Source organism: Microcaecilia unicolor, chromosome 1, assembly GCF_901765095.1.
Source record: "Microcaecilia unicolor chromosome 1, aMicUni1.1, whole genome shotgun sequence".
Lineage (NCBI taxonomy): Eukaryota > Metazoa > Chordata > Amphibia > Gymnophiona > Siphonopidae > Microcaecilia > Microcaecilia unicolor.
In genome coordinates, this window is record NC_044031.1 from 190316159 (window position 1) to 190329820 (window position 13662).

The 13662-nt window shown below is 41.4% G+C and overlaps 1 protein-coding gene across 1 annotated transcript in view; it reads left to right on the top strand.

Annotated features, from left to right (window-relative positions):
* ADCY1 (adenylate cyclase 1) overlaps positions 1 to 13662 on the top strand; it is a 533674-nt gene that overhangs the window by 115627 nt on the left and 404385 nt on the right. The window contains exon 2 of the mRNA XM_030206815.1: positions 2153 to 2302. Coding sequence (XP_030062675.1) covers positions 2153 to 2302 — 150 coding nt within the window. The remainder of the gene's footprint in view (positions 1 to 2152; positions 2303 to 13662) is intronic.

Sequence of the window (13662 nt, forward strand, 5' to 3'; positions counted from 1 at the left end):
TTTATAGAATAGGCTTAAATTTCTGCACGGTATATAGAATACGCCAAGTGCGTCTCCATGCAATCAAATTTGATCACGTCCATTTAGGCGTAAATCCTGACATCTAAATTAGGCACAGAGCGGGTGTATTCTATAATAATGTGCATAGATTCTAGAAACACCCACGCCCCGCCCATTACATGGCCATAACCACGGCCCCTTTTCAAATATACATCTTAGAATTTACACACACCATATTACAGAATACACTTAGCGAGTTGTGCATGTAAATCTTAATTAATGCCAATTACTGCTGATAATTGCTTGTTAACATCCAATTAAGTTATGTGCATTGTTATAGAGTACATTTCGATTTCTGTGCAGAAATTAAGGTGTGTTATATAGAATTTGGGGGATAGTGCACTCTTATTTAATAAGAGTGTACCCTTTTTGCATATGGTGTGTGCTCTGTGAGAACAGCATACACTCATAACAACATTCATTTCATAGCAACAACAAAATGACACAAACGTTTTCTGGCTGTTCATCCCTAATTATCTATCTATCTATCTTGGCTAAATCACTTCAGGGTCCTTTTACTAAGGTGCTCTGAAAAATGGGCTGTGCTAGTGTAGGCGCATGTTTTGGGTGTGCGCAGATCCATTTTTCAGCGCACATACCAAAAATGCCTTTTTTTGCCGAAAATGGACGTGCGGCAAAATTTAAATTGCTGCACGTCCATTTTGGGTGTCTGACCTTACTGCCAACCATAGACCTAGTGGTAATGAATCTGTGCGGTAAAGACCTACGTGTGTCAGATGCCACTGGCAAAAAAAAACCTTCCAGACCCGCGTAGTGGATGCTCGCCAAAAATGAAATTACCACAAGAGGCACGCGGTAGTCGAGCAGTAAGTTCATTTTGGCACACGTTGGGCATGCGTAGAGCCTAACACAGCTTAGTAAAAGCACAGCTTAGTAAAAGGAGCCCACAGTGTCCGGATTCTCATTTTGTCCGCTCTCGATACCTTGCCTATGATTGCCATTCCAGTTTGAAATGCTTGTAAATAAATCATCTATAACTTATCATATTATCAAATACAAATTATTCAAATTCAAATTATTGTTTTACAAATGTCTATGTCACTGTGACATCATTAACAGTAAGCTGGTGCCCCTTTTTTTCAAATAATGGTAGTTTTACAGTGCAAACATTTTTGAAAGTGCAAAAATCGCTTGGTGGTCATGCTAAAAAGTCTGTAATTTCACCATATTTAATTTCATCATATTTAAAGATAATCCATTCAGCATATAAACATAGATAATAACAACAAACAAAGCTGAAAAATTTCACATTGACATTTCAAGTGGTTGCTGAGAAAACAGCAAAAAAAAAACTCTAGAGGGTTACTTTTTTTTTTGCCTTACCCTGTATATTTAGATAGATCCAAAACAATACAAAACCAATATAGATTTACATAGAGATCTCTCATTCTCTGTATTATAGAAATATATGCTATGTATATCTCCTAGATTGGTTCCAGACTAGAATCAGAATAAAACCAACTATGGGGCACTTATACTAAAGTTTATTAAGCAAATAACATGAGCATTAGCGCATACTGTTAGTGCACAGATAGCTAAGAGTTAACTCAGCAGCTTGACATTTTGGGGGTAATTCTATAATGTAGGTGCTAGAAATTCCCGTGAAAATGTTTAGAATACTCCCATATACACGTTTGCTAAGTACCAATTATCAGCGTTGATTAGCTTGTTAATCAATTAAGTTGTGCTTGCAATTTGGCTGCACAGACAAATAACACACAGAACTTGAGACAACATATATAGAATTTGGGGAACAATGCCTGTGGCCCATGATTTATTTTTTTTAATCAGAAATAATGACAATGAAGTAGAAGTTATTTATTTTCATGCCTTGCCTTTTGTCGTTGAAAATATACATAATGAACAGAAAACAAATACATAAGATACAAATATATACATACAGTTCAAATTAAAAGCTCATTGGTATTTTAAATGTCACAAAATTCATAATGTGGTCCTGCCTACACAAATACATATCCTTTAGTAAAAGAGCTCCCTGTGTGTCACTTAGCAAGCAGAAATATAAACGGTCTACATAGAATATTAAATCATATCTTCTTTTTTCTTGCAGGTTATGGCCAATTCCATCCTTTTTATCAGTGTTAATTTATCAGGGATCTTTGTGAGGATTCTAACTGAAAGAGCACAGAGAAAGGCATTCCTGCAAGCCAGAAACTGCATAGAAGACAGATTGAGACTGGAAGATGAAAATGAAAAACAGGTCAGTTAAAATATTGCCAGTTTGTCCCATCTTTATATGAACATCTTTGTTCTAGGTTACACATTCAGCAACCAGTTGCAAAGGAGGGGACTCCTAAGCATATCCTGGGAAAAGATTTATACTTTTGCACAGCACTGATAATCACCATTATCATCATAGTCTGATTTGGGCATGTAGTGGAATTGAATTTTAAAGATTGTTTTTCAACTCTGCCTTGACCGACCAGTGCACTTGGGGTCTGTATTTTTGATTAGAAGTAATTCTGTTTAAAAATGATTGTTTAACTTTGATTGTGTGAAAATAAATTGGAATGTAGAAGATAAGACACAGCTCTAAATAATTTGGTATGTGCCGGGAGAGGTGGAGCCTGTTTTCCGATTCAGACTGGCCACCTGGACTGGGAAACATGTGACCACATTCCCACAGTATGGCTTGTTTACCTAAACAGAGAAATTCTAAAGCATTCTGTAATGTTCCTTAGCTCTGAACATGAGTTCTAAGCCTAATAAAAAGGGAAGTTCCTTTCAGGGAAATGGGGAGCTCGTCTGTAAGTAACGTACGAACTGTGCAGAGAACCATATTTCCTGGTTAAAGAACTCCTGGCTTTCGCTGAACAGCCCCCCCCCCCCCCCCCAGCTGATGATAAGAGCCTGGATGATGTAATGATCAGTGATGGACATATGTATATTTCCTGGTCTAGAAACTCCTAGCATTGCTTGGATGTAGAGATTAGGGACCAGTGATGTAATGATTGTTTACAGGTATTGTTTCTTTTCGGTTATAATCATTGTATATAGCTTAATTATTATATATATCATAATCATTGTAGATTTTAGAACCTCTAATAAAGGTTTCATTTACCTAATACGAATCCAAAAGAATCCACAGTAATTACTGCGTAATCTGTGTCAGTAAAGCAGGTTGTAAATCCATAGCAGAACAGGGTAAGAATACTAGAGTAAAGAATTTCTCATAACTAATTTCACCCTTCACAACTAGTGCCCTTCTTTAATTCCTAGCTTGATGGATTTATACACTTGTAATCCTACATTTGTATTTATGAAGGAGGATAATTCATCCTCATGGTGCAATAATCAAACCATGCATGCTGTTTATCTACATTTTCTAACCAGGTGTTTCGTTTACTGTTGCCTCTGAGAAAAGTACCTCAGGGGCCCTTTTACTAAGCCACCTACGTGTGCCCAACATGCGTCAATTTTGAGTTACCATCCGGCTACTATGTGGCCCCTAGGGTAATTTCATTTTTGACGCACGTCGGTTATGCACGCTGGAAAATATTTTTATTTTCTAGCATGTGGGTGGTAATGGGGTTGTAATCAACATTTTATGTGCACAGACTATTACTGCCTGGTTACCGCGTGAGACCTTACCACTAGATCAATGACTGGCAGTGAGGTCTCAGACCCAAAATGGATGCGCGGCAGTTTTCATTTTGCCATTTGTCCGTTTTCAGCAAAAATTTTAAAAATACATTTTTTTACAGGTGTGCTGAAAAATGGTTCTGTATGGGCCCAAAACACGTGTCTACACTACCGCAGGCCATTTTCAGCATGCCTTTGTAAAAGGGCCCCTCAGTGATTTGTGCCTGTTTTTTTCTGCACATCTGTTTTCCCTTCAGACTAATGTGTGTAGATTTGAACGTGTCATCATGCATAATTCCCTAAACAAACCTTCATCAATGGAGATCATTTTAAAAGGGATTTGTGGCATTTGCACATGTAAATAAATGGCCCTATTCATCAAAAGTTACTGTTTACACCTGTATGTCAGTGGCACACAGAGTTTTGAAGGGAACCTGCTTTCGGTGTCATTTCATTAGGCATGAAAAATATGGTTGTTTTTCAAAGTTTGCAATGGTAATACACATCATGGGGTTATTTTAGAATATAATTGTGGCCCTGGTTTGGTGACCATTTTGGAGAACACTTAAGGGCCCTTCTACAAAGGCGTGCTAAAAAGTGGCCTGCGCTAGATGATTTTCTGGTTCTCTCAGGCCACCTCTTAGCGTGCAGAATTTCTATTTTTGGCAATAATGGCGAGGCACTAAATCAAAAATTAGCACCTGACCATTTACCATATGAGCATTTACTGTCTTCTGTTTACTTGGTATAAAAGGCTCACGTGCTAACCCCGCTACAATCGTGCAGTGTGCGGCAATGTGGCTAGGCTGCCAAAAGCCCCCCCCCCCCACACCCAAGGTAGAAAATAGAAAATTATTTTCTACCATTGTAGAGAGGTGTGGTAGCCATGTTAGTCCACTTTTAAAGGTAATCAATAGAAATCAAACAAAATAAAACATGGAAAAGAAAATAAGATGATACCTTTTTTATTGGACATAATGTAATACATTTCTTGATTAGCTTTCGAAGGTTGCCCTTCTTCGTCAGATCGGAAATAAGCACATGTGGTAGATGACAGTATATATAAGTAAAACATCCAAGCATTTCATTGATAGTCTAACAGAGTGGGGTGGGTAGGAGGTATGCATGGGAACATCAAAGCATTTCAGAGATAGTCTAACAGGATGGGGGTGGATAGGTGAGAGGAGGCTGATAAACAGAGCAATACAACTTTATGATTTATAATGGACTAGAAAACCCAGATCTTTGTTAAGTCCTGTTTGTTGGGTGTCAAAGTAGTCAATCATTCTGACTTCAAAGGTCTTACGTTCCTGTATTGTTTTAAAGTTACCTTTCAGGATTCTTACTATGAAGTCACTGGTACAGTGATCTGGTTTTGTAAAGTGCTGACCCACAGGGGTGGGAACCAGGTTGGCACCAGCATTCTTCATGTGATGTCTATGTATATTAAATCTTGTCTTTAGCATCTGGCCTGTTTCTCCAATATAGCATCCTTCGTTACACTTTTTACACTGAATGATACTGTATATACCACATTGGAAGATGAGCATGTGAAATATTCCTTTATGTTGAATATTTTTCCTTTGTGAATGACTGTGGGGTCCTGTGAAATGTTTTGGCATAGCTTGCAGCTGGCTATATTGCAAGGATGTGTGCCCTTCTCTACTTTTTCAGTCTGTGTTGGAAGTTTACTTCTGATTAGCTTGTGTTTCACGTTGGGTGGCTGTCGGAAGGCCAGCATTGGTGGGGATGGGAATATCTCTTTCAGTAATTCATCCTCTTGGAGTAGAGGCTGAAGATCTTTTATGATTTTTCTTAATTTTTCCAGCTCTGGGTTGTATGTCACTATAAAGGGGATTCTGTCTGTGGCTTTTTTTCTTTGTATTGTAGCAGATTTTCCCTGGGTGTTTTCAGGGAGGAGGCAATATTTTTGGAGATTATTTTGGGGTTGTAGCCTTTCCGTTCGAAGGATGCAGTCAGGATTTCAAGATGTCTGTCTCTGTCCCTTGGGTCAGAGCAGATGCGGTGGTATCTTGTGGCTTGGCTGTAAATAATGGATCTCTTTGTATGTGAAGGATGGAAGCTGGAGTTGTGGAGGTAGCTGCATCTGCCTGTGGGTTTCTTGTATATAGATGTTTGTATATAGCCATCACTGATTGAGACCGTGGTATCCAAAAATTTGACTTTTTCTGGGGAGTAGTCAATTTTGAGTCTGATTGTAGGATGGTATGTATTGAAGGAATAGTAAAATTGTTTCAGAGTTTCTTCCCCCTCCGTCCAAATCATAAAAATGTCATCGATGTACCGGTAGTATTTTAGAGGTTTGGTCTGGTATGTATTCAGAAATGTCTCTTCCAGCTCAGCCATAAAAAGGTTGGCATATTGGGGTGCTGTCCTGGTACCCATTGCAGTGCCCATTATTTGTAGATAGATATCATTGTTAAAGCGGAAGTAGTTGTGAGTTAAAATAAATTTGATTAATTTTGTAATAGTTTCTGGTGAGTATTGATGGTCCAGTGTGAATGTTTTTAGGAGTCTCCCACATGCAGCTATGCCATCCGCATGGGGAATGTTGCGTTACAGTGATGTTCAGATGAAAGAATAAGGCAGTGTATTTTTTCTTTATTGAGTTTTAGTTTTATACACTTGCATGACTACCAATAAAGTATTCATAAATGAAGATATTATAATATTACATTAAATATATAAAACAAGGACATACCACAATAATAGTGGAAGAGTAGCCTAATGGTTAGCACAATGGAATGAGAACTAGGGGAGCTCAGTTCAAATCCCACTGCAGCTCCTTGTGATCTTGAGCAATTCACTTAACCCTCCGTTGCCTCAGATACAAACATAGGGGCAGTTTTACAAAGTTTAGTGTATGCTAACAGAATTAGCACACACTAAATGCTAAGAAGCCCATTTTATACTTATGGGCTTCTTAGTATTTAGCTTGCACTAATCTTTAGTAAAAGGGCAACTTAGATTGTGAGCCCACTAGGGACAAAAAAAATGCCACCTGTACCTGAATGTGCACCATTTCAATAAGTTTGGGGATTGCAGGCAGTATATAACAAATCAAAATACAAATATATTTACACAAAAATTAAAATTTCTTAACTGCTATAAAGTCTTTCTTCAACCACAAATTGCAAGGTAAATTATTTCAGAGTTGGAGCCCGATAACTAAACATTTGCTTGGGTCATAGTTTTCATGTCACTAAAAAAGGATATAAAACTAACAACGCCTGCACACAGGATACTTGATTAATGTGCAAGTTTGTAAAAATGATCCTATGCTAACTTTTGAACAAAAGGGTAAGTTTTTAGCCCCCTGTTTACTAAGCCGCACTAGCGGCTGCCATGCGCTAATGCTGACTCAGCCTATTCTCTTTGCCATGCAGCAGCTGCTAGCACCACTTAGTAAACAGGGAGGGGGTTAGTTTATAACAGAGTACCTAGGCTCAAGGCACACAGGCACTTGTGCTGTAATTATTTACCATTATAAAAACTGTAATATGTGGAATGTGATTGTTTTCTTTCTCCTGAGTTTGTTTTTATTATGTATACTAGTAAAAAAGGCCCATTTCTGACACAAATGAAACGGGCGCTAGCAAGGTTTTCCTTGGAGTGTTTATGTTTGGGAGAGTGTATGTGAGACTGACTGTGTGAGAGACAGAGTGAAAGTGTGAGTGTGTGTGTGTGAGAGAGAGAGAGAGATTGAGTCTGGGTGTGAGTGTGTCTGTGAGAGAGTGTGTGTGTGAGAATAAGAGTGTGTGCAAGTGCGTATGTGAGACAGTGTGAGAGAGAGTGTGTGTGTGTGCGAGAGAGAGAATATGTGTGAGACACAGATTCTAACTCCAGACTCCGCCCCTTCTGGTTCCAATCTAATTCATGTTTAATGTGCAATAAAATGCCGTAAATAAATATAAACTTTTAATGTTGAGCACCTGATTCTCAAAGTGAACATATTGCAAACACTATAATGTAAATAAAATGATTTTTTTTCTACCTTTGTTGTCTGGTGACTTTCTTTTTCTGATCATGCTGGCCCAGTATCTGATTCTGCTGCTATCTGTCCTCTTAACTCCGTTTCCAGGGCTTCCTTTCCATTTATTTCTTTCCTTTCCTCCTTTATTCTTCATTTCTGGTCCTCAGTTTCTGCCTATTTTCTTCATCCATGTGCAGTTTTTCTCCTCTCTTCCTTTTACCTCATCTCATCTCCTTCCTCACTCTTCCCTCCCCTCCATCCATGTCCAGCATTTCTTCTCTCTCCCCTCCTCTCCCCTGCCCTGCATGCACCCATATCCAGCAGTGACCCTCCTTTCCCCTGCCCTCCATCCCCCCATGTCCAGCAGTGATCCTCCTCTCCCTTGCCCTGCATGCACCATGTCCAGCAGTGACCCTCCTCTCCCCTGCCCTGCTTGATGCACCCATGTCCAGCAGTGACCCTCCTTTCCCCTGTCCTCCATCCCCCCATGTCCAGCAGTGACCCTCCTCTCCCCTGCCCTGCATGCACCCATACCCAGTGACCCTCCCCTGCCCTCCATCCCCCCATGTCCAGCAGTGACCCTCCTCTCCCCTGCCCTGCATGCACCCATTTCCAGCACAACCTTTAGTTATCTCCCCTCCATCCACCCATGCCCTTCTCTCCCCTGCCACCCCTCCTGAAATGTTCACCAGCGACTTCTCCCTCCCTCCATCCGTATCAGTCCCGTCCCTCGCCGACCTGACTCTTCTAATTCTTCGGCGGGGCAGGCAGCCTTGCCTGCCCGCTACCAGTGCTGACTCTCCCCTGCCGTTTAGCGTTTCAAAATGGCCGCCGAGACTTCAGTAGAAGTCTCGCGAGGCCGCCTCTGGAAGTCTCGGTGGCCATTTTTAAAGTGCAAACCGGCAGGGTAGAGTCAGCGCTGGTAGCGGGCAGGCAAGAGTGCCTGCCCCGTCGAAGAATTAGAAGAGTCAGGTGACGGTCGGTTACAGTGAGGGTCCGGATCGGGCGAGCGATTGATTTATTGGGCGGGCGGGAGGAGAGACGGCTCGCAGTAGAAAACAACCGGCTCGCAAGTCGGTACAAAATGTAACAACCGACTCTTGCGAGCCGGTGCGAGCCGGCTCCAGCACACCACTGGTGGTTTCCCTTTCCGCGGGTGGGTCGGCAGGGGGAGGAGTAGGGAAACACGCGGAGCGTGTTTCCCTACTTCTCCTCCCTTTGCGTGGGTGCGATCCGTTTGTTTAGTATTTTTTTTTCCGCCCTCGACGTCATGATGTTTGACGCTAGGGCGGGGCACGGGTCTGTGGGGTGGCTTCACCACCATGAATCCACGAACCCTTCAAGGAGTGATTGAGTGACTTCAGAACGTTGTCTTCAGAACGTTGAGGGTGAGTTTTATTATAGTAGATTATTTTGTAAACTACCTAGATTATAGACAATATATAAAATTTTAAAATAAATAAATAAAATCAAAGTAGGAGCTCTATTTTCTTAGCACCTAACTAGTTTTACACATTTATAAGTATATTTGAGTACCTAATTGAGTATGAAATGAATTGTTCCACGTGCATGAGGCACTTACAAAATGACCTTTGTATATTCACTTCTTATGTCCAAAGTGGACAAAATCTCTATAATTTTTGACTCAAGATTTATTATGAATTTGCAAGGAGATGTATCTTTAATTCAAAAGCTTTGTTCCAAAACCTGTTAAGTACAAAAAGCTGTTTTCTGGATAAATGAACATTTTTCTTGTTAAGAATTTTTTTGTCAACATAGTACATTTTTTTTCACTGAATATCATATACTTTATGAATAAAGGCCTTTTACAGCCAATTTGACATATCCTATGGCTATCAATGAAAGTAGTCCGTTTCTAATATAAACTCGTTTTTGAAAACAAATGTACTTAGGTTTTGGAACTAAACTTTTCAATTGCTTTAGAACAGCAGGGGAATAACTAACTGGTTTACAAAAAGACATTTGGCTAAACTACAAAGAATTCTGAATTCTAAAGATAAGAACATAAGCGTTGCCATACTGGGACAGACTGAAGTACCCTGCTTCCAACAGTGGTAAATTCAGATCCAAGTACCTGGCAAAATCCCAAGTAAAACAGATTTTATGACTTATCCTAGAAATAAGCAGTGGATTTTCCCAAGTCCATTTTAATAATGGCTTATGGACTTTTCTTTTAGGAAATTAGTCAAACCCTTTTTAAACCCTGCTAAGGTAACTGCTTTTACCACATTTTCTGGCAATAAATTTCAGAGTTTAATTACACATTGAGCGAGACATATTTTCTCCAATTTGTTCTAAATGTACTACTTAGTAGCTTCATTGCATGTCCCCTGATCCTTGTATTTTTGGAAAGATTAAACAAGAAATTCACTTCTACCCATTCCACTCCATTCAGTATTTTATAGAACTCTATCATATCTCCCCTCAGCCGTCCCTTCTCTGGGCTAAACAGCCCTAGCCTCTTTAGCCTTTCCTCATAGGAAAGTCATCCCATCCCCTTTATACAAGCATTCATTTGAAACAAGAAAGGAAATATCAAAGACATTTCTATTCAGGGCCAGATTAATACTATATTGGGTCCTAGATAAACATATATTTGTGGTCCCATTCTACCGTGGACCTCACCCCCCACCATCATTTCACCTCTCCAGAAATAACAAGGACATGTGCAGAGCCTAGCTGTGGATATGATAGCAGTCATAGGGGGTCTTTTACTAAGCCGCAGTAGAAATCAGCTGGCAGTAAACACTGAGACGCCCATAGCTGATTTCTACCTAAATGCTAAAAATGCTACTGCAGCTTAGTAAAGACCCCCATAGTTTGTGAGTGAGCCTGGGGACTATGTAAGCACATGCTTTGAATGGAGAGGCTTAATGGATAGACAGAGAACTGCCAAGTTACCCAGTTCCAGGAGGGAAATTCTGAGCCAGTCCTGAATTTCTGCAACTTTATCCTGGTACACTATCACGCTTATTTTTGAAAGAGAAGGACGCCCATCTTTCGATACAAATCAGGAGATGGGCGTCCTTCTTGCAAGGTTGTCCAAATCGGCATAATCAAAAGCTGATTTTTTGACACCTTTGACTGCTTTCCGTCACAGGGATGACCAAAGTTCACAGGGCGTGTTGGCAGGGTAGCGAAGGTGAGACTGGGGCATGATTACAAGATGGTCGTCCTCGGCCGATAATAGAAAAAAGAAGGGCGTCCCTGACGAGCACTTGACCGACTTTACTTGGTCCATTTTTTTTCACGACCAAGCCTCACAAAGGTGCCCCAACTGACCAGATGACCACCGGAGGGAATCGGGGATGATCTCCCCTTACTCCTCCAGTGGTCACTAACTCCCCCCCCCCCCACCATAAAAAACAAGTTTAAAAATACTTTTTTGCCAGCCTCAAATGCCATACTCAGGTCCATTGCAGCAGTATACAGATCCCTGGAGCAGTTGTAGTGGGTGCAGTGTACTTCAGGCAAGCGGACCTGGGAGGGGCGGTTGGGGAGCTCATCACCCAAGATAAGGGAGCTATGCACCTGGGAGCAATTTCTGAAGTCCATTGTAGTGCCCCCTAGGGTGCCCGGTTGGTGTCCTGGCATGTGAGGGGGACCAGTGCACTACAAATGCTGGTTCCTCCCACAACCAAAAGTCTTGGATTTGGACGTTTTTGAGATAGACGTTTCCATTATCGCCGAAAACCGAGGACAATCATCTCTAAGGTCAACCTAAATGTCAAGATTTGGGCGTCCCCGACTGTATTATTGAAACGAAAGATGGATGTCCATCTTGTTTCGATAATATGTGTTGCCCCGCCCCTTCGTGGAACCGTCCTTAGAGTTGGGCGCCCCTAGAGATGGTCGTCTCCGTTCGAAAATGCCCCTCCACAGGGTCCAAAGTGCAGTTCCAGGAGGGAAATTTGAGCCAGTCCTAAATTTCTGCAACTTTATACTGATACACTATTGGGCTCATTTTTGAAAGGGAAGGACGCCCATCTTTCGACATAAATTGGAAGATGGCCGTCCTTCTTACAGAAATGTCCAAATCGGTTTATCGAAAGCTGGTTTTGGACATTCCGAACTGTGATCAGTCGCAGGGATGGCCAAAGTTCAAGGGGGCATGTCAAAGGCATAGCGAAGGCGGGACTTGGGCATGCCTAACACTTAGACGTCCTTCACCCATAATCGAAAAAAACAAGGACGTACTTGACGAGCACTTGAATGTTTTCACCTGGTCATGTTTTTCTTATGACCAAGGCACAAAAAGGTGCCCGAAATGACCAGATGATCACCGGAGGGAATTGGGGATGGCCTCCCTTTACTCCCCCAGTGGTCACTAACCCCCTCCCACCCTCAAAAAAACATTTTTAAAAATATTTTGTGCCAGCCTCTATGCCAGCCTCAGATTGTCATACTCGGGTCCATGACAGCAGTACGCAGGTCTCTGGAGCAGTTTTAGTGGAAGCAGTGCACTTTAGGCAGGCGGACCCAGCCCCATTCCCCCCCCCCCCCCAACCTGTTACGTTTGTGGAGGAAACAGTAAGCCCTCCAAAACCCAACACAAACCCACTGTACCCACATCTATGTGCCCCCCCCCCCTTCACCTGTAAGGGCTACGGTAGTGGTGTACAGTTGTGGGTAGTGGGTTTTGGTTTTTTTTGGAGGACTCAGCACACAAGGTAAGGGAGCTATGTTGCTGGGAGCTATTTATGAAGTCCACTGCAGCACCCCCTAGGGTGCCCAATTGGTGTCCTTGCATGTCAGGGGGACCAGTGCACTACAAATGCTGGCTCCTCCCATGACCAAATGGCTTGCATTTTGTTATTTCTGGGATGGACATCTTTGGTTTCAAAAATCTCCGAAAGTCAGAAATGTCCATATCTAAGGTCGTCCATCTCTAAGGATGACCAAATTTAAGGATTTGGACGTCCCTGATGGTATTTTTGAAACGAAAGATGGACATCCATCTTTTTTTGAAAATACAGGTTTCCCCGCCCCTGGATTGGGACATTTTGCAAGGATGTCCAAATCAAAACTTGAACGTCCCTTTTGAAAATGCCCCTCCACGGGGTCCAAAGTGCTGATTTCAATTGGTGGTATCAGAGACTACAAATAGAACACTTATATGGGATAAAAGTTCAGGGTTGGCCAAAAGATCTCCCTCTTGGAGCTGAGTAACTTGGCAGCTCTGCAGCAGTGGGCTCTGAACAAGGTGAACTGTGCAAGTCATTTTCACTCTCTATTGCCTCTGATTAAATACTTGAAAGATATTAATATAGAAACAGAAATTTTCCAGAGAAGGGAAAATGGTAAAACTAGAGGACATGAATTGAGGTTGCAAGATGGTAGACTTAGGAGTAATGTCAGAAAATTCTTTTCACAGAGAGGGTGGTTGATGCTTGAAATGCCTTTCCAAGAGAGGTTGTGGTGAAAAAAATGGTGACAGAATTCAAAAAGGCATGGGATGAATACAGAGGATCTCTTATTAGAAAAAGAACAGTTTTAAAAAACTCAAATGGTTGCAGGTGTGTTTGCATGTCGAGGATGAGGACCAGAGGAACTCAATTTGATTCTCACTGCAGCTCACTGTGATCCCAGACAAGTTACTTAACCATCCATTGCCCCAGGTACGCACACACACACAGATTGTGAGCCCACTAGGGATAAAGAAAATAATATGGAAACTGCTTTGGTTGTACCACAGAAAGGCAGCATATCAAATGCATGACCCATCTCTAGTAAGAGAGGAAACGTAGTGCCTGCATATCATTGACATTCGCTCATCATCATCCACCTATTCTTGCATTCAACCTTATTTCAACAAATGACATTACCATTCTTTATTGGCATAAAATTTGGCTGCGGCTTTATTCAACAAACATAATTCATTACTTTAACACAATACATTAACTTCTTCCAGTAAATGTTGGCATCCCCATAATGTTTTTTTTAACAATTCAGAGCCATTTGGT